The following is a 21,331-nucleotide window of genomic DNA, read 5'->3' as shown; positions in this document are numbered from 1 at the left end:
GACAATTCACTATTTTTAGAAAAGGTTCTTTGGCTGGTTAATTGGGTTTTATCATGAGAGAAATACTGTAATTGCTTTTTATCTTGTTCCAGGTCCCAAAGCTTGGTGTGATGCTGGTTGGCTGGGGTGGCAACAATGGTTCCACAGTTACAGCAGCATGTCTAGCAAACAAATTAAATCTAACATGGCACACAAAAGATGGTGTGAAGACACCAAATTACTTTGGCTCCATCACCCAAGCTAGCACAGTCTGCTTAGGTTCAGGTATACTGATAGATTTTAGTTGCACTATTATATGGCCTGCATCTATCATGTCTGTCAATGATTGCTATTATAAACTTCTCAGAAACCACCTGGACCAATTTTAAGCAAATTCGACACAAAGCATCCTGATTGAAGGGCTTTGATTTTTTAAAATACAAATGATGATGATTTGACATAAAAAATAAGGCTGCCATTACTAAAAATAGTAGAAGCCCTCTTAATGACTTTTTAAATAAACCACTGAACGGAATTTGATAAAATTTCAGGAAAAGTATCTTGGCAGAAAGAACAAAGCATGGTCAAGGATGCCAATCCGTCTTTAAGTATGGCCACTGTTACTAAAAATAGGAAGCCCTCTAATCAACGACTCCTCCAAAAAGTGCTGAATAGAATTTGAATAAACATGACCAAAGTTGACAGAGTATGTAACCAAACTTGACAGAGTACATTCTGGTATGAAGACCATTAAATATACTAATGATGCCAGTCTGGCATTACATATGGCAACCATGACTTCAATAGATAAACCTTTCAATGACTTCATGTCATAGTATCAAATATGGATGCCATTACAAAAAATAAAGCTTAGAAACAACAGCATTGAGGAAATTTCAACCGATAGCATCATACCGACAGATTTCATGATCAAATCCTCTTCCATATGGTTACTAGACAGATGTCAGCCAGGTGAGCGATTTCATACCCAGTTGGGCCGCTTGTTGTCAGCTGCTTTCATTATTCCTTTTACTCAAAGAATTTAATCTACACAGTGTATATTGTCAGGTTTTTGCTTGCATGAAATTTTGAAATATAAGTGGTAACACTGCATGTTGGAATATATTTAATTTAGCTTTTTCTGTGTACATGTTATAGATGAGTATTTCCAAACACATAATGCCTCTGATATCCTGAATTGGTGAAAACTTAATTAACCTGAATTGGTAAGAGTCTAAGTAACAACCGATTAATTTAATGATTTATTTCAAACAAATTTATTTCCAGTTGATTAAGTTATTTTTTTCAAATGATGGACTTGGGCCTCATTCCCTGTCACTTGCCCCCAAAAATTAATTTGTTCTTAGATTTACTATTCAAGAATTTTTTTTCAAATAAATGTGCTTATTACTAAACTTAATTCATAAATTCATTCACAACATACAGGAAGATATTGTGGAAGTTGAATGATGTCATAATGTGAAAATTCAAATGATAACATAATGTCATAGCGTGTCCTTTTTGACGATGTATACCAAGTGAGGATATTTATGGAAAATATTGTTAATTTACCTCCTTTGTTTAAGTCATTGGAATAAATTAGAGTAAATAATAATATAAAGTTTTTTGTTGCCATGCGATTTGGAAAATGTATTAGTAAGCTTGACCTGAAATTCAGTCAAAGCATTGACATAGATATTTACATTAAATGCAGGCTTGTTTGAATGTTAAACTGTGAATTTTACTTGCTCTTGGGCAATCAAATTTTAGAATTTTAGTCGCCCATTAGGCCAGTTACTTTCATAGTTGAACCATCTTATGTCCATGGTAAAATGTGTCCTTTCAAGATTACAGAAGTCATTTAATTTCAAATAACTGAGAGCACATCATATACAGTCATGGTATTTTTATGCAGATCTGTATATACAGTGTCAGAGATGGGAAGTTATCTATATGTAACAGTATTAAATTTGCCTGTGTGCTTATTTATTTGCCATAAGCAGCACTCTGTAGAAATTCTGAATGCCTGATATCCAGAGGCTTTTCAAAAGCCCATGCTCAATCAAAGGTCCATTCCACATATTTATCTACTGCCCACTTTTATATGCATGCATCTTGTTTCTGCTAATTGTTGAGGAAGATCTATCCACAGTATTATATAGCCATAAAATTTTTGAGTTTCTTTGCAAAAGTTAAAGAGTCTAAAGATTCAGTTAGAAGATTTTCAAAATTGTATAGGATACAAATGACCTGCATCTACAGGTGGAAATTAATTTTATTTCAGTAAGCTTTAGCCATTGAAAAGACCACCAGTACCCACTAGCCTTAGTAATTCTACAAATTAAATGGCAGATTAGCTTTCTAAGTAAAGAAACCAACCTCAGCAGCCATGTTTAAATTCAATTTTTATCTTCTCAACAGGCTTAGAGGGAGATGTGTATGTTCCATTCTCAAGCATACTTCCAATGGTTCACCCCAATGACATCATTTTTGATGGTTGGGATATCTCATCTCTAAATCTTGCGGATGCCATGGAGCGTGCTAAAGTACTCAGTTATACCTTACAAGTTCAGCTCAGATCACACATGATGCACATGGCTCCTAGGCCATCAATATATTACCCACAATTCATTGCTGCCAATCAGAAGGACAGAGCAGATAATGTCATTCCTGGAAACAACAAAGATGAACATTTGGAACAAATACGGAAAGACATCAGGTTTGTCAGGAAGTGTTTAAAGTTAGAATGTAAAAACATAAGTAAATAAAAACAATTGATCAGGTAGAGGACTGCAGTATAAGCTTGTTGATCAGTTATGGTTGAAAAAAGGGTACTTTTAGCCAATTTTTTCTTTATTATAAATAATGATGGTTCAACATACGACATCTGTTGCTTCATTAAGTACATTATCACCTTACATTATCATATCTTTCTTTGCTACCTCTGAATCAAATGAGGGGAAAAAATGTCTTTCTAGTATATAAAGGGAAGCATCTCTTACAGGTCAACTCCCCTTTCTACCCACTAGGTGGTTACCATTATACTTCATTGTATCTCCCAGGGGTGTAAAATTAAGGGTTAAAAAAAAAACTTTGGTGTCAGAACTGGGGGTCATATGAAGAATGTAGCTGTAAAAATGTACTGACAAATTTTCACCAGACCTGTATTTTTCAGCTTGAAAAAAGGGAATTGCAACTTGCATAACATTCTCTCTAAAAATACAAATAAACCAACATGCACAATTAAAAAAAATTGTCCATTCAAAGAATAATTTTATTAGTTCATTTGCCTTTAAGTTTAAAGTCGTATTTTTAACAGTCTCCTTATAATTTTTTTGTAGCAGTATTATAGATCAACACATTACTTATATGTGCAGAACCCAAATAAATCTTTTTAACCAAACGACAGTCAGTTTACTGACTGTTATAAAATGTGTACAATCATCATTTTTATTGTCCTTCATGCTAGGACAAATTTACCCAAATAATCAGAGACTCATGATTTGTCTTCTTTTTAGTAAGCTACACTTAAACTATTAAATATTTCTCTTTTTGCCTCAAAGTTACAAACCAACAAAATCTGCAGTGACCCCCGACTTTGTAATCCAAACAGCGCATTTGTCTCTACAAGCTTACTGATTTCTTTGTTGTGAAAGAATGCCTTGAGTGATAACGTGGTCTTTGCATATCTTGTGGAATACAAGAGCAGAAGTTTTAAAAATTCTTAAACCCTGTCATGAAAGAATTATTCAGTTTTGCAGTTTTCACAATCACTCAATCAGAAGTCACACCTATTCCAGTCAAGGGAATTATTTTCTCCATTTTTCAGTAAAGTTAGATCCACAGTTACTCTTTTGTGTTCTGCTTCTTTCACTTTCTTGGCTAGGGATTCTGTGTGCATGCTGTTTTCATCTGGAGTTCACTCTCTAGTCCAACAAGCATTGAGGTTAAATGTCTGGATGATATCTTGCTGAGCTCAATGGAAATTGCATGAGAGATTAGGGGAAGCTACTGTGTCATAACACTGCCTATGTTCGAACTATGCCCAATGCCATCCCTCATCCTAAGCATGGATATTAAATAAATCCTGATTGCATTACACAAATCCTTTGTGTCAAAAAAGCACATAGCAACAAAACGTGTGTGTCAGTTTTCTCCAGCATGTGTCTCTGATGCACAAATGTGTATAGAGGCAAACACAGATACTTAGTTTAAACCAGTGTGAAATTTCACTGCCATGTGCAAAGATGTCCCAAATACAGTCCTTTTGAATTCTATAAATTAAAATTAAATCATCAAGTTTTTTTTTTAGTGGTACAGCAAGTAAAAATATTGTATGTGGTGCATACAATATTTTTTTAAACTTTGGTGAATTTATTAATATTTTTATAATTATCTTAATATTCATTAATGTCACATGTTATTTTGATTGGTGACATTCAGTTTGACCAGAAAAATTGTAAGATGCTGTACTTATCAACTATTACACTTCTGAGTCATTTCAATAACACAGTACAGGATGTTAAGAACAGAGAAGGTGGCATTGCTAGATGGCACACCACAAAACCATTTGTTCAGGATGTTGTTTGGTTAGCAACATGAACACCTTTACTTTCCTCATTCACATTTCAGGGTGGATATCAATGTAGAGAAGTTGGACCTTATTGCTTCTCAGCATTTTGTCCATCAAGATTTGGAACTCTTAACAAACAATAACTTCTTTTATCTTTCTCCCAAACACATTAAAAGTATAACTCATGCATGGGAGAAAGCATCAAACAAGACAGTGTTTAGGCAAGAAAGTTTCTTAAGCTCCTTGGCCTACTCAGGGGTGGATCTGTTCCAATGCCTGTTCACTACTGAACCTGCATTGATCAGTGGCATATGGATTCAAGAGAAATCTTATACTGTCAACCTCTTGGAAATGAATGCCATTCTCAGTGCCTTCCACACTGAGTGGAACATATCCATTGTCCATGAAACACCATCTCGACATTGTCAGACAATTCAGTTTTGGTGTGGGGTCAGCCAATGTGGATCTGTAAGAAAGCTTGACAGTAATTCCTGTTGGTCGATGGTTCTTTCTAGAGTTTTTCCAGGTTCTTCCACCACCAGATATTGTGACCATAATGTACAGCCTATCATGTGCTAAGAAATGGTGTTAAACCCATAACAACAACAATATTGATTACAGTGATGTATCTCTGCAAGGGGCGGAACAATCACCTGACCTATGGCTTACTATAGGGGAATACCATAATGGGTACTCCCATTATGAAGTAATATTCAAGTCTGACACATTCCTGTCAGGCTCAATGTTCTGGCTGACTCATTTTCTTGGAAGGACAACAACTTCACACAGAGTTGTCCCTCCAGGAACCTTCTATCAGATTTGTGCCCTTTGGGGCCATCTGATGCTTGACTTTCTTTTTCATTTTTCCACAACCCATGAAGCATGGGCTGTATATGCTCTTTTAAACAACTAGGAGGTAATGTGGACATTCATCTTCCTTCCATCAGTTTTAATGTTGAAAACAGTTAATAAATTAAGGGCACAGACTGCGGCAGCTCTAATTGTTCCACTAAGATGAAACACGTTTGATTAACAATCTTCTCAGTTTAGTGACATACCCAGATGAGTAATAAAGACCTCCGCTCCTCCTAAGCAGTCAAGATCACCATTAATCCAATAGAAATAACCACAAAACACTGGCCACTTGGCTGAACTCTTACAGGATCAAGTACACAATTCCAGATTTCAGCTCACAAAATACAAGAGACTTTCATGAACCTGGCATTGATTGTAATGTTTCAGTCTGAGCCTTAGCAGTGTCAACTGACTGGCATGTCCAGTCTTCCTTCTGTAGCTTTCATTTGCATTACATGGCAGTGCTAAGGAGAGAATTGAATATCATTAGGTTAGTGGTAGCTGCTCAGGCAGTGACCACTCCCCATTCATGAAAGCACAACCTTTAAACCAGACACGAATTTGCCACTTTTACTGGATTTGACTGCAAACTTTTGATGGTGAGACGCTAACCAAGTGTGGAATCCTACAGGGATCTCCCACACATTTGTGTAAACAAATTGTCTCATGTTGTGCTAAACTGACATTAGGAGAAGTTCATCCCTTTGGTAGAGTAAGGATGCACTACATTTCCTCCTTTTACTTGTTCTCCTCAAGTATTGTATTTGATGGATAAAGGAAGTTTGTGTGTAAATTATGTTTTTCTGATAATACATACCTGATCTCATTACAAATAATACCTCACACCATTTATGAAATGCAAGTATCCTTGTGTGTGTGTGTGTGTGTTTTGGATTTTTAACGAAGCTTTAAAAAAATTCAGTCATATCACTACAATGTCTGCAGTGTAGCAATTTTTAGTGATGTCTAGCACTGGGGCATCATGTCGCAGACATGTAGCGTGATGTCCCACCCAGTCACATTATCCTGACACCAGGTCGACCAGTCCTAACACTAACCTCGTAATGCTAAGCGCCAAGCGAGGAAGCTGTTAGTACCATTTTTGTAAGTCTTTGCTATGACTCTGCCGGGGATTGAACCCACGACCTCCCGCATCCGAGGCGGACGTTCTAACCACTAGGCCACTGGAGTGGTGCAAGTATCCTTGAAGGTGACAGTCGTGAAAACAGCTTTAAACTTGGTATAACAGTCGACACCTAACAGGTAGAAAGGGTACTTAAACTGTAAGAGTTGTTTCCCTTTGTTTATATAGTATATAGCTTGAAATGCATCATTCTGGGAGGTTTTTTATTCTGAGGTTGCAAAGAAAGTTATCCTAATATGATCAGGTAAGCATTATCAAAGAAATATAATTTACTAAAACAGTTTCTCTCTGGTGAAAATTTAAATTAAAATTAAATTGCTTTAGTAATTGTAATTCAAGTTAGTGCAACAGTCAATATTTAATTAAAATTAAATGTCACCATATTGTAGTTTTATCAGACTATCAAATCATTTTGCTGTTAATTCTAACCTTTGACATATTTGTATTTGAAGACTGACAAAACTTTCAAGCTTACTCTTTTAAAATGATGAATGTTTGTTGACAAAACTTTCAAGCTTACTCTTTTAAAATGATGAATGTTTGTGTGCTCATAGGGACTTCAAAAAGAGGAGTGGTGTGGACAAAGTAATAGTCTTGTGGACTGCAAACACAGAGCGTTTCTGTGATGTCCGACCAGGTCTGAATGACACAGCTGATAATCTCCTCAAGTCAATACAGAGGAGTGAAAGTGAGGTGTCCCCATCTACTATTTTTGCAGTAGCCAGTATTTTGGAAGGGGTAAGCATAACCAGGCATAAGTTCCATCCCTGTTCCTTGTGTCAGCTTATTTACTAAGTTCTGTAATGGTTAGATTTTTTTATTATTTGTCCTTCTTGCTCACTCATCTTTGACAGTTGTATTTGCATAACATGTAGAGGGCACAAGACCTTTTTGCTGACTAGATGAAAGCTTCACTCCATACATCAGTGTGAGCTGTATTATTGTATTCTTGAGCAAATTGTTCACTTTTACTTTTATTATATAAAAATTAGATTAATATTATTATTAAATTTCTAATTCAATTTGTTTTTAAGAAAGGTAGCATCAGCTTTTTGTGATAATATTATATCATTACATATTTTAATGTTACTGTCCCATTTTTTTTAAAGTTGTACTGTTGCATGTTGTCATGATATCCCACTATTATACTTTGTGGTAATATTGTACATTCAGATGCATAATTGTACCTTTGCATTTGTATTATTGTTCCATTACCCATTGTGGTAATATTGTATATTTGCATGTTGTGGTAATATTGTTCCATTTTATGTTGTGTTAGTATTTTAGCTTTACATATTGTAGTAATATTGTACCATTACATATTGTAGTAATAATTTACCACTATATATTGTAGTAATAATGTTCCTTTACATATTGTAGTAATATTGTACCATTACATATTGTAGCAATATTGTACCATTACATATTTGTAACAATACTGTACCATAACATATTGTAGCAGTATTGTACAGTTGCATATTGTGATATTATAGTACCAATAAATATTTGGGTAATATTGTCCCATTGCATCTTTTAGTGATATTGTTCTATTGCATGTTGTTAGATCAAACAAATATTTACACGGAACAGAGAGTAAATGGGACAAACTTGAGTGACAAAAACTACAGCAGAAAATGGAAACCGGTCATACCTGATAAATCAAAACTATTTTTTGCTTTGGTTATGGTCATGGGTTTTATATGCAATAATCTATGTCAACTTTTACGGGGCAGATGAATATGTGATATGAAACCTGTACTTAAGCACACACAAAAATGAGCAGGGATATATTTCTTAATATTCTAAGCAGGTAACAGCTAAACTTGACAGGTGACTGTGTAAGCTATTAAGTGGACATCAAATGCAAGATACGTATTAGAATAAATAGCAAGAAAGACTGCAAACTTTTGTAAACATTTATTGCATACTTTAGGTGTGGAAACTTAGCTTCTGCACTAGATGTTTATTAACTGTTACCTATTCTACACCTGTGATTTTCACAACCTGGATACAAAGTTTAAAACAGACATAAATGTATTATGGTTCAGCCACTTAAGAATAGAAGTTGCTAAGACATATTTGAACTTTTTCAGTTAAAAAAGAAACAAAAATACAGATAAAGTACAAAAAAAGGTAATTTGTGATTTTACCTGTCTTTGCAGTGTTGTACAGTGAGCATGGGCTTTTGGGTTTCCTGCAGTTATTTGTCCTTTATCCCCCAAATCTTGACCACTTGCTTGCTTAATCATCAGAAAAAGTTTAAAAATATGTGTCTACAACATTTCTTAAGTAAATGTATATCCACATTTATGTCGGCACTTGCAATGGTCCGAGTCACTAAAGGTGATAAACACTGTAAGATGACAATGAATATTCATTTTAACCAACATATCTTGCATTGGAAACATTAATTGTTTGTGGTAGTTGCCAAATTGCAGTGTAAAATCTTTGGCAGTCACTAGTGTCACATATTTTTCAGGTTAAAGTCACACCTACAACAAGGAAGATTTAATTTATTTTGAGGCTGAACTAATGGCAAAAGAGACTAAATTTATGCAAATACACGATTTGTCATTTGATTAATAGTTTATAAATTTGAAGTGAAAAGTAATTAAGAAAAATGGGCATTTATTATAAGAAATACTGGTATGGTGAGTGTACACTAAAGTCAACTGAGAGCAGGATCAGGAGTGGAAAATTGGTCAGGTTAACCAGATATTTAGACATATTAATGTTTTCATGACCTTCCTAAGCACATGATAAAATGTTGATTGCAATAATGTAAGCGTTCAAGGAAATATGATAGTACATTGCAGATGAGAAAGTCATAGTTACCAAATTGTCAATGCAACAAAGATTTTTTTAACAACATGTGTGCTTTAAGTACTGCAATTTTCCTTTATCCCTTTAAAATATTGTGTTCCCCAAATTTGGAGAGTGGGGGACACTGTCCCTTGCCCATAGGATCCTAGGTACAAAATTGCTTTTTATCTTAAATGCAGTTATGATAAACTCGCATCATGTGACTGGATGCTATTAATAAAGTTCAGACTGAATATTTGTCATGTAGGATTTGTGTATCTGTCATGTATGGTATTAAAATAATTTCAAAACAGGTTTTAATTTTTATTTCTTTTTTTAAACAAATCAGGGGTTTTGTACTACAATACTATCTAGTGCCTTAAGGATTATTAAGGGTTCTTATGAGAGGGGAGACAACTTAGGAGTAACATCAGAAATTGCATATTGCTTATGCTTTATACATTATTGAACTGAACAGTCTTGATCAGTTTTCATTTAAATTTCCATTAACTGATCCTATTCTTTTTTTCTTTCCTGATCATCACTTAAAAATTGGTAAATTTTTCTCCTTCAGTGCTGTTTCATCAATGGATCACCACAAAATACATTTGTCCCAGGTGTCATTGAGCTTGCAGAGAAAAAGAGGGTTTTTATTGCTGGTGATGACTTTAAGTCTGGCCAGACCAAAATGAAATCTGTGCTTGTTGACTTTCTTGTTGGTGCTGGAATTAAGCCTGTGTCCATTGTTAGCTACAATCACCTTGGAAACAATGATGGAATGAACCTGTCTGCTCCTCAGACATTCCGATCTAAGGAGATCTCAAAGAGTAACGTTGTAGATGACATGGTGGCCTCAAATGACATTTTGTATGGGTCAGGAGAGAAGCCAGATCATTGTGTAAGTATAGCCAAATATGTTATAAAGACCTCCCATTTAAGAATATTATTGTTCAAGACGATCTAATTTGATTCTTTGTCAACACTGTATATGTGTAAATGGACCATAACTGACAATACATTTTCAGGAACCACTTTTTGACATCTCTTAAAGCAGCTTGTAAAGCCATATCAACATTAGTAAGCAAATAACTATTATTTGAAATAATATATAGGGACATCCATTCTGACAATTCATTGTCATCATAGAAAACAAACATCATTTAATTGAATTTGTAATGTCATTATATTGTTGCACGAGGTATTAACACTCTTATATATCTTTTAATAAAGAAGATAATTGCCAAAAATTGTTTACTTCTTATAATGGCCTATTTGGGAAGTCATAAAAGTAATCGGTGTTTTAAGTGTTAAAAGAGTCGACCACATAATACTTAGGCATTTTCCAAAAATAGTGTACAAGGAAAAAATTCTTGATAATTGGTTCTCAGCATCTGAGAACTAAATTAAAGTAAAATAAGTTTTGATCAAATAATGAATTTAAATAAGTTCTCATCAACAAAGAGAATTTAACCAGTTTAATGATTCATGACAACATCTGCATTATAAAAGGGGCAGCAGTATATTCAGGGGCTGAATGATAATGAACCACAGTATCTGTCACATTATATATAAAAAAAACACCAAAAAAAATTATGGCATACCAGTATATTTTGTATACATAGGGGCCATCCATTTAGTACATACACATGGGGTGGGTTAACCAAAGTACATACACTTGCATATGGGAGGGTCTACTGATAATGTATGTACGCATAAGAAATGTGTGTGTGTGTGTGTGTGTGTGTGAAACCTTGATAATAATTTGTTTAATACGTAACCTGTTCAACCGTGTTTCATTTGGCATTTGAATTTTAGCAGACACTAGACAAATTGTTTAAAGTTACGCAGCTTATTTCTTTGATGCAGCCAGACATTCAACGCCGGTGGACTGTTTTATTAAACACATTAATATTTATAGTTTCTGTGTGGATTAAATATAGGCCATAATATAGAAGTGTGTGTGTGTGTGTGTGTCAAGCGTACATACACAGGTGGGGGTGTAAACAAGTACGCATGTGTACACGGAGGGGGGGAGGGGTCAAGTTTTGCCAGATTTTGTGTATGTACTAAATGGATGGTCCCATACCATATCTTTGGCAGAAAATATATTTTATTATTGTTAATATTTTATATTATATTTGGTGCAAGGAAATGGACATTTCACTATCGTCCATATATGCTCTTCTATGTTATTATGTAAATTATTATTTGATTTTCGAGTTTTAAACATAGGTTTCACTTTCCAGCTGCTTTCCTCCATCTTTATTGCATGGATGATTGTTTGATATACAAATTGTAGACACTTTCCAATTTCTTACCTACGTCCATATTTCAGGTTGTAATCAAGTATGTACCCTATGTTGGTGACAGCAAGAGGGCAATGGATGAGTACACCTCTGAGATTATGCTTGATGGCCAGAACACTATCGCCATTCACAACACCTGCGAGGATTCCCTTCTGGCATCACCAATTATCCTTGACCTTGTAATCATTGCAGAAGTGTGTCAGAGAATCAGATTCAGAGTGGAAGATGATATCAAGTTCCAGAGCTTCAATTCAGTACTCTCTCTGTTGAGCTACCTCCTCAAAGCTCCGCTTGTTCCTGAAGGAACGCCACTAGTCAATGCCCTATTCAGGCAGAGGTCTTGCATTGAGAACATCTTCAGGTAAGGCCTGATCCCTGGGGTAACTTCTCCTTTTTACCTCCTTGTTATGTAATACCCAGAGGAAAATAGTTATTAGTATGTCCATCTGTCTGTCTTTGAAGATTTTTGCCTCTGTTGCTTAACTCAAACTGTTTAAGTTTTTAAAAAAACTTGGTAACGCATGTATAGAAAATTGTGTCACGGTTGCATTTGATACTTGAAAATTTTCTGCATTAAATATTTTCAGCTTGAAGGGATTTCAGTCATACCTTGCCTGTAATATAGCTTCCATTCTCATTTATTAAATATGGTTTGTATTACTAATAATAGCACAAATGTCGTGGTCACACTAAAACAAGTAACAAAGCATTTATCTATTTGCCTTTAAGGTTTGGTTTTATATGTTAAGGTAGGCAACTCAAATTTATGTTTTTAATTAGACCCGATTGTAGTTATCTCTCTTGGATATTGTTCCTGATAGTAATACTAGAATCAACAGTAGAAAATGCTTTTAACATAAAATCACCACTATAATTATGCAAACAATGTTAAAATTTTCTAATGACATATAAACAAAAAGAATGGACAAGTTTAGAAAGGGCTGATTTTGTAATAACAATAATAAGTGTGCAAAGGCATTTGTTTTGATTATACTAGTCCTATACAAGTTTAATTTTTTACAGAAGATACCTTTTAAAGCAAATAACACATGCAGATTTTATGTGTTCTCATTTGCACTCATCCCTAGTTAATGGAAAAAGGAAGATGAACTCTGTTCTATATCACCGATATAGATGTCCATTGCCATATAGGCCTAGAAAGTCTTTTTCACAGTATCACAAAAATGCATCTTTTTCCTTCCCTTTTTTTTTAAAAAAACCCTGATATTATAATGTCAATAGCCACTTACATAGATGATTATGTTCTTTTGGTGTTTTTGTTTCTGATCACATTCTTGGTATTTTTTTAGTACAAATTATAATCAATCTGATGAGGGTAGCTAAATATAGAAGAGGCAAGAATCTGCTAGTTGTTATTTTATTAATGGGGTCTGAAAGAAAAGGAATGATGATAGAAATAATGATTGCCACATATATTTCTTGACCTGAATCATTTTAAATTGTTTACAGGTGATGCTCGCTTTATGCCAGTTTGATTTACATGTTTTCATTTTATCACCATCAGTAATGAAGAAATAACAATTTGTGCCACTGTGGTCATTTTTATGCCATTACTGGTGCCATGTGCTGTGACTTGCATGCAGCTATTGAATGTATTAATTTGTTTGAAAATCATGTATAAATAATCATTACTTGAAAACTTATAGTCATTACTTGCCCAAGAACTTCCTTCATTTACAAGTATCATATGGGCAAGTTACTTTCAATTTGTGCCAATTTGTAGATTAATGCCATCACCTCAGAATGCATATATGGCATAAACTGAGCATCACCCATATAATTACTTTAATTGGGTTTGCAGATTATATTCTACTGTTGTATAAATTCACAATATTCAATGCTTTAAAAAAATCATCACAGTATGAGACAATAATAGAATCACTGCCATACAAGCTTTAAAAGTACTGAAATCAGCATTGAACCCAATTAAAATGCAATATTTGTTAGCATCATTATTGATTGTTTCCATTTGATGAATTGCTTAAGTACAGTTTCAAGGTTCAATGGAGAAAACTGAAGACTGTCTCCAGCAGAACATAACACAAAGAAATAAAATTGATTGCAATAGTTCTGGAAGAAATACATTTTGAAGAAAGGGTTTATATTGTACAGTTTGGCTTGTGCTAAATTTTCAATATGACATGTAAAAATTTATTTTTTAAAGGGTCGAATGGAATTTTTGGATAACAGTTAAAGTTAACCTAAAGAATCTCAAAGGCTTCAAGCTATCTGCATATAGTACATTTTCCTTGCATTTCATGATGCAGCAGCAGTGGTAGAATGGATCATGATTGTATGTCAATAACCAACAAATATTAAAGCAGCAGTTTGTTGCTATCTTCAAGCATTCTTTTTGGCTTTTATCTCATATAAATAAGGTTCATTTTATTTTTTCTCTATTAAGAAACCAATACAAGATGATGCCTCTTTGTCAATGCAGTTTATTATTCCAGGAAAAACACACCCTGATTAATCTGTTAGTATCTTTTTAAATTTTCCAAAAGTTTTCTTTTAGTAGAGTTTGCACACATTTAATGTTGCAAATCATTTTTGTGGAATTTTTAAAGTACAGAAAGTATGATTTTGCTACGTTAGTGTTAATCACAGCAAAATATTATTACAGAAATGTTATCTTGTGAGCTGCATTATTCTCACCTACAACTTCCACCCTTTTTTTTAGAGCGTGCATTGGACTGCCACCAGTCAACCACATGCTGCTCGAGTACAAACATGAAAATCTGAAGGAACTAAAAAAATCCAAGGATTCAGTTGATGTCTCCATCTTAAAAGCCAAGGCTAAACAAAAGTTAGACTCAATGATGACCTTTCCAACAACAACGATACCAGTCTCCAATAATGGATGTGATAGTGAAGGAGAAATAAATTAGAATTATTTTACTAGAATTTCAAAAGACGTTTGCCAGATTGTCAAGGGAGTTTAACTTGAATTTCATGAATTTGGATCTTTTCAGGAGAACTAAGAATCAACATGGGGACTAATTTCTCCAAAGTGAAGTCTAGAATTGTAATATTTGACTCATCAATTAACAGACCAACAACCATCCAATCAGACTGACAGTTTCTAAACAAAGTTTAAGATTAGATTAAAGTTCTTTTGGTGAATCTACATTTAGACTATAAAGTCTGCAAAGGGTTTTCTGTTCAGAACAAAATATTTTTACCCCTTTTTTTTCCTACTGCTGTATTTGTCATTGTACCAATTTAGTTTAGCTTCACAATCATTCATGTTAGGTTGGAGTACCCAGATATATAAACTGTTGCTTATCTAAAAATAGCATAAACCAAGCATTATGTGACCTCTACCAATAGCCTTTAGTCATTTTTTTTTTTTTTAATGCCAATCATCATGCATTCAGACATTTTCTTCTCTTTATTTGTGCAAGTAGTAAAATGCTGCAAAAAAACTGTAGTGTAATATGCATCGTTTTAACTAGGGATTTTAATTTCAAATAATGAAATGTAAGATGAAATATTCACACATCTCTTTTTCTTTATTGGTGCCTACTGGCAAGAATTTTACAAAACTGCAGTGCAGTATGTATAGATCTAATTGTTGAGCCTGCTTTGGAAGCTTGATATGGTGCTTATTTGAAGTCTACATGCATTTCCATCCATTCATGTCATAGATTAACCTCAACATTAAAAATTGTTTCCTTTTGTTTCAATACCATTTTATTCCACCCTCATCAGATTGGAATATAGCTTCAGTATGCACTTTTCGATATCTAGTCAAATTAAAGCCTTTACTATCCAAGCTTTATAAGTTTGATCATGAGCAAATTCATGCATGTTCATGATGTGATCTTGCATCCAATTGGCTGAGCAGGTTAGAACTCTACAGGCCATATATCTGATCAGATTCTGATTATATCTGGTATGTAAACTAAATAAAAGAGTGATATCAGACCCACTTGGTTCTCTTGTTAAGTTTTACATTTGTATATTTTTTCTTAAACCTTGATACATTTTCATCACATTTGGCATGAATCATTACAAAGACCACTCATTCTACAACATTCTTATTTCCCCTTTGGTCTTGGAGTCAGAAAACTTCAATTAAGGATTTAAAAGAAACAAAAAAACATATTTGCCAAAATCTCTTGACGAATTTTTGTATTACTTGGCATGAATTATCATGAGCTAAGTCGATTCATTGTAGGACACACTTGCTCACCTCTTTGACCTGGTGTCAAGGTTACGGTTATAGAAAATTCATCTTAAGGCTTTTGGTACATTTTTAAGCTTCTCGATGCATTTCTTCATATTTGGTATGAATCATTATGACGCTGAAACAATTCTTTGACACACTTTCTCTCCCATTTTACTTTGAAGTCAAGGTCATATTTTTAAAAATCTGCACAAAGGTTTGGTTTAAAAAAAAATTCCTAATGTTTCTTCTACCCATTTATGGATTTCCTTTATACTTGGCACAAATCATTATAAAGCAAAACAATTCATTCTGTGAGACACTCACTTGTCCGTTTTGACCTCGGGGTTGGATTGACATTTTACAGCAATGCATTGATAATGGGCTTGAAATGAAGACCCAGGATTTCTTGCTTCTTATCTTTTTCACCCAGCAAAATGTATTATTGTGGGGTGGGGGATAACACTATCACAGTCTGTTATGAAGCATAACTCCTGAGCAGTTCAAGGTATTACAACCAAGTTTGGTGTATAGATCAAACAAATTGTGTACAGGTACCATTAATACATACATTTTTCTGCATTCAGGGTTTCCTTATGAACAGACATGTGATGCTACCAGTGGTAGGACAAAATATCATTTGGAAAAGTAGGGAAAATTATATTTTTACATGTTCTATCCACACATTACAGAAACCAGCTGGAATTACCAGAACTATTCCACAAGTTGAATGAAATATACAAGTGATTATCGGATAAGGAATTAATAAATAGTAGCTAACATGTGTACATGACAGGCTTTTAAATGATAAACATATTGTAATTTTGGATACTTAAGGCCAAAGGTTGTTTTTTCCAAGATTTTACAAATGGATCAAAGGTGGTCTTTGATGTACTTTTATTTTAGCCTTTGATTAAAAATCAGCTGACCATTGGTGGAGATGAGATAAAAAGGAGAGACTGTACAAAAATGATTTAGCAGAAACTGAATTTTGTTAAGAGGGTTATTTAAGGGTAATTCTTACTTTTTTGTGGCTAATTCATGACAAAATGCTAAAATGTGCACTTTTTCCCATTGCTAAAAACCACTGGCTGAGAAATATTACAATAAATTCAGCAAGGCATGGGTATCAAAATTTCAGTGTGTGCAGGCACATATTTAATTTCCCCGAGTTTGCATTCTATTTCACGGAAAGTGGATTTTGAGATCGTAGTTGAGGAAGAAATGCATATGCAGACAGCACTGCACAGGAGCAATGACTCTTAACAAAGACATCCATTTTGAAGGCTTTGTTTGAGACTGGATCAAGCATGGATAAAGTGGCACTTGCAGAGACTTTATTTGCAGATTTTGTGGCACATCATTTTATTACGCTGGTTAAAGTTATGTTTCCAGACTTGGAGACTGCACAAAAATTTTCATGCCAGCTTACAAAGAAAATGGACACTCACTCAGTGTCCCTTGCACTGGGACAGAAAATATGTGTTGGAGTAGGAAGTTCAGTTTCAGTATTGAGAATACATGTACATATGGCAAAAAAATGCACATATTCTTGTCCTCTTAAATTGTAAAATTTTTGTCTATCAAAAATCTCATGGTTTAGAAGTCAATCTATGGATTAAAATGTTGAAATCTATTGATTTGATTCCTGCTTCTGTCGCATATATGATAAAAGTGCTGCCGAATTAGTTTCAAATTAGTGTTGGACCATGCAGTAGTAGCATAAGCAGTATAAATGTTTAGAAGTCAATCAGGATACTCTCAAGCCTTTACAAAAACCGGGGAATTTATGGGATATGTCATTGCTACATGACTCGTGTTTAAAAATTTCACTTGTAAAAAAGTTTAAAATATGAATTGAAATCTTTATCTTTCTTTTAGCTCTTCTAGTCATAGGCCGAACAGCTTATTAGTTGGCCCGTTGTTGGCCTGCCCGTTAGCACAAGTTTGTTTTCACTACTCCTAAACTACTTTAAGAATTGCCATGAAACTTTACACACATACATAAATTCATCACAAGGTATTGTCGGCCCAAAACGAAAATGTTGCAACTAGAAATATCCAGTGAGGCCATCTTTAGCTATGACTGACTGGATGATTACATTAATTTTTTTACTAAAACATTTCTTGTGAAGTCTAGTTAGTACTTAATGAAAATGGTGATGATCTCAAACATGGCAGCCATCTGTAAAATCTTATCATAGCTACTCCTTTTGAATGGAAAGTCTTATTTACTTTGGATTTCACCAGAAGACTCCTTATGTCTAGTTAGTCCTAAATAAAAATGGTGCAGATCTGTCGTTCAATATGGCCACCATGGCAGCCAGAATGAAAATCTTGTTTATCACTGTTTCTTCACAAACAGAATGGCCTATCACCATGGAATTTCACCAGAAGGCTTCTTATGATGACCATTCTGAAATGTAATCACCGCACCTCCAGAATGGACTGTCTTAATGATGAAGTTGTATTGACATGGGACTTTCACCAGAAGACTTTTTATCAGTTGTTTCCCTTTGAAAATGATGCCAATCTGACAGCCCTTGCAAATGGTGCCAGTTTGACTTCATTTCTTTCTCATAATCTTGAAAATCTTGTTATCACTACTCTTCTTAAATAGAAAGTCATAGGATAGGGTTTTTATAGAATACTTCTTGTTGGTTCTAAATGAAATTGGTGAGCTTCTGACATCCAAAATGGACACTACCATGGTGGCCATCTTGAAAATGTGTTTTTGTTATTCCTATGGAAAAGATAGTCATATTTGAAATGGATTTTTCACCTAAATGAAAATGGTGCCAATAATATGGCTACAACAATGGTCCCATTGATAATCTTGTTATCCATACCCCTCCTATACACCAAAAGGCTTCTTATAATGTCCAGATGGTCATTATGATCTTGCACAACTTTGATAATGAGCAAGATTCATGCATATTAATTGGGTAACCTCAATTCTACTTAACTCAAACAAGTTCAGTAATGGACAATATCCACACATAAGGTCATCTCATGCATCTGATTGGCCGAGTTTTTTTGCCTCTTAAAAAACCACATCTCTTTATGATGGGGTGGGATTATATATGACTGCCTCAATGTTTCCAGTCTCCATACAGTAATGGTGGGTAGTGACAGCTACACTAGAGTCATCAGCCATATATTACCCCCCTTGGCTGCCCTGGAGTCATCATGGTGAAAAAGTACTGTCTAGTCTATGGTATTACTGTATAGACTGGTGGTCAGCAGTAACAATTAGTCCTCCAGTTTAGGGTAGCATGTATAAAAGGTTTTAATTACTGACCTTAGTGATGCTACTTACTGTACAATACCTATAAGGCTGGAGAAATTAATTTCAGTCGATAAAAGATCAATACCACGCTGGCTGTACCTCCATTACTAATTAAGTGATGGTGTTGAAGTACCAAAACTAGATGATGGATTGATGCTGGGGGAGGGGGACTTTAAACTGAACTATCAGCAGAGACCCTGATTGTAGGTAGAATTACAATTCTGCATATTAATGAGGTGATTTTATATCCAATTATAAATTTGAGCTTTTTTTTAAGACTACAGAACCTATATTGCTGACTTCTTTTGCCCATACCTGGAGTATTGTCTTAGTATAATTATTATCTCACACAGGTTTAGTAATGACATCTATGAATATTAATGAGATTATCCTGTATTCATTTGGTTGAGCTTGATACCACTGTAGCAGTGTCATTTCTGATTTGATTTTAATTAAAGTTGTGAAATCATGACTCAGATGACTTCAGTGATGAATGATCTTGCAGCTTATTACCGTATTTCATGTAATTTTTCGTACATGAAAAAATAATTATTAATTTCAGTGTGTGAAAGATTATATGTGAAATAAATAATCATCATTTGGTGGTACTGACCATGTACGAAAAATAAGGGGATTGTACCTGAACAAGTTCTACAGAACACATGCTACTCAACAACTTAACTGTACAAACATATAAAGTACACATATTTTCTGTCTCATTCTAATCTGAACTCATGAATCTAATTACAATAGAAATAAAGGCACTCAAAAAGATTTTTGTTGTTATTAGTGAACAAGAGAGAGAGAGGACTATGCCTCAGTGTGCAAGCTTGTCTGCATTTAGAGCATATGTAGCTGTTATGTTGAGTAATGTTGGCAAAATGATTAAGATGGTTTGGACATGTATTAGTTATGGGTATTATTTATTAGTAAATTGAACGCAACATTGTGAGTCCACATTGTCAAGAAATTAAGTGCAACTTGTATTTTTACAGCAATAGTAATCTCATTATCAAAATGCAATAATAAATAAAGAACTTGAACTCAGGTTTTAGTTAATGCATGTGAGTGCATGTGTATGCGTGTGTGTGAGAGATAAAACAAAATTTTGTCAGTGTACAAGACCATATTTATTCAGGGTGGTTTTTATTTTGTAGCTTTTGCAAAGAGAAAAAAGACTATTTTCAGTTACCTGACAATTGTGATAATCCTCATGTATTATGACCCTACTATATTCCATTATCAATAAACACTGCTAAATCAACAATTCATTCTTGTATTAATTACAATGTACATTGTCACAACAACCACATGGCTATGCAGTGTTATTTACATGGTAATTAAATATGCTTAGTGCTTTGGTTATTCTAGTCGAAGCCGGATTGAGGGCAAGAATGAACAGAAGCAGTAAAATCAGCAAGGCTGCCAGTAGGGAAATGAGGCTGTCTTTAGGGAAATGAAAATCTGCCAATGTGCTATTGAAGCCGTTATCCATACAGCAGATGTTATGAGGACAAGCGATCATACTCATTACTTGTTATTCAAACTCCCCAATAAAGAAAATAGTGGGGTATATCATGGAATAGATTTGCAATAAAATGTTAACTATATTCAAGTCAAAACAGAACAAGTACTTAAAAGATTGTATATGTATCTATACGAATTGATTTAATGAAGTCTGTGACTTTCAAATTTACGATGGAAAATGACAAGGTTTTTATATTTTATGTTTCTATGACTATAATGAAACAATAAGACTACCTGACCAATGGTCTGTGGTCTTCACTTTAGCATGTACTGAGATGTCATTTTTGTTAGATAAGAAAACATCAAAGGGCTACCAAACTCGTTTTAAAATGTATGTGGTGTTTTGTTACAGTGATGGACTTAATAAGGAGAACTAATTAACAATAATACTTAAAGTTGTGGTCTGTGAAGTCCATTGTCCATTTGTTAAAAAAGGCCAGTAGATATTGTAATGACAATAAGAGCTTATGCACATGGGTGCCCACAGGATTTTTTGTGGGGAGGAGGGGTCAGGATTGTTTGTGAGGCGGGGTGGGGGGTGGGCAGTCAGTCAATGCCAGAAGAGTTAGTATAGTAAGCAGTCTGAAACTAAAGCTGATATTTACTAAGCATTTAGAACCTAATCTTGTGACATTTTCAGCTTCATCTGCATGATTAAACTTGTAAG

At 34.3% G+C, this 21,331-nt stretch overlaps 1 protein-coding gene across 5 annotated transcripts in view; it reads left to right on the top strand.

Moving 5' to 3' along the window:
- Window positions 1–20,404, top strand: part of LOC149785681 (inositol-3-phosphate synthase 1-A-like) — a 34,980-nt gene extending 14,576 nt beyond the window's left edge. For all 5 annotated transcript variants that reach the window (XM_089979514.1, XM_089979515.1, XM_089979513.1 and 2 more), the window contains 6 exons: window positions 93–264; window positions 2,401–2,698; window positions 7,106–7,289; window positions 9,928–10,251; window positions 11,689–12,020; window positions 14,361–20,404. In XM_089979514.1, the coding sequence (XP_089835640.1) occupies window positions 93–264; window positions 2,401–2,698; window positions 7,106–7,289; window positions 9,928–10,251; window positions 11,689–12,020; window positions 14,361–14,568 (1,518 nt within the window). In that variant the 3' untranslated portion in view covers window positions 14,569–20,404. The remainder of the gene's footprint in view (window positions 1–92; window positions 265–2,400; window positions 2,699–7,105; window positions 7,290–9,927; window positions 10,252–11,688; window positions 12,021–14,360) is intronic.
- The last annotated feature ends 927 nt before the right edge of the window (window positions 20,405–21,331 follow it).

Source organism: Sinohyriopsis cumingii, chromosome 13, assembly GCF_028554795.1.
Source record: "Sinohyriopsis cumingii isolate HCF-2022 chromosome 13, ASM2855479v2, whole genome shotgun sequence".
Lineage (NCBI taxonomy): Eukaryota > Metazoa > Mollusca > Bivalvia > Unionida > Unionidae > Sinohyriopsis > Sinohyriopsis cumingii.
Note: the sequence above shows the minus strand (reverse complement) of the source record. Positions and strands in the feature narration are given on the sequence as shown.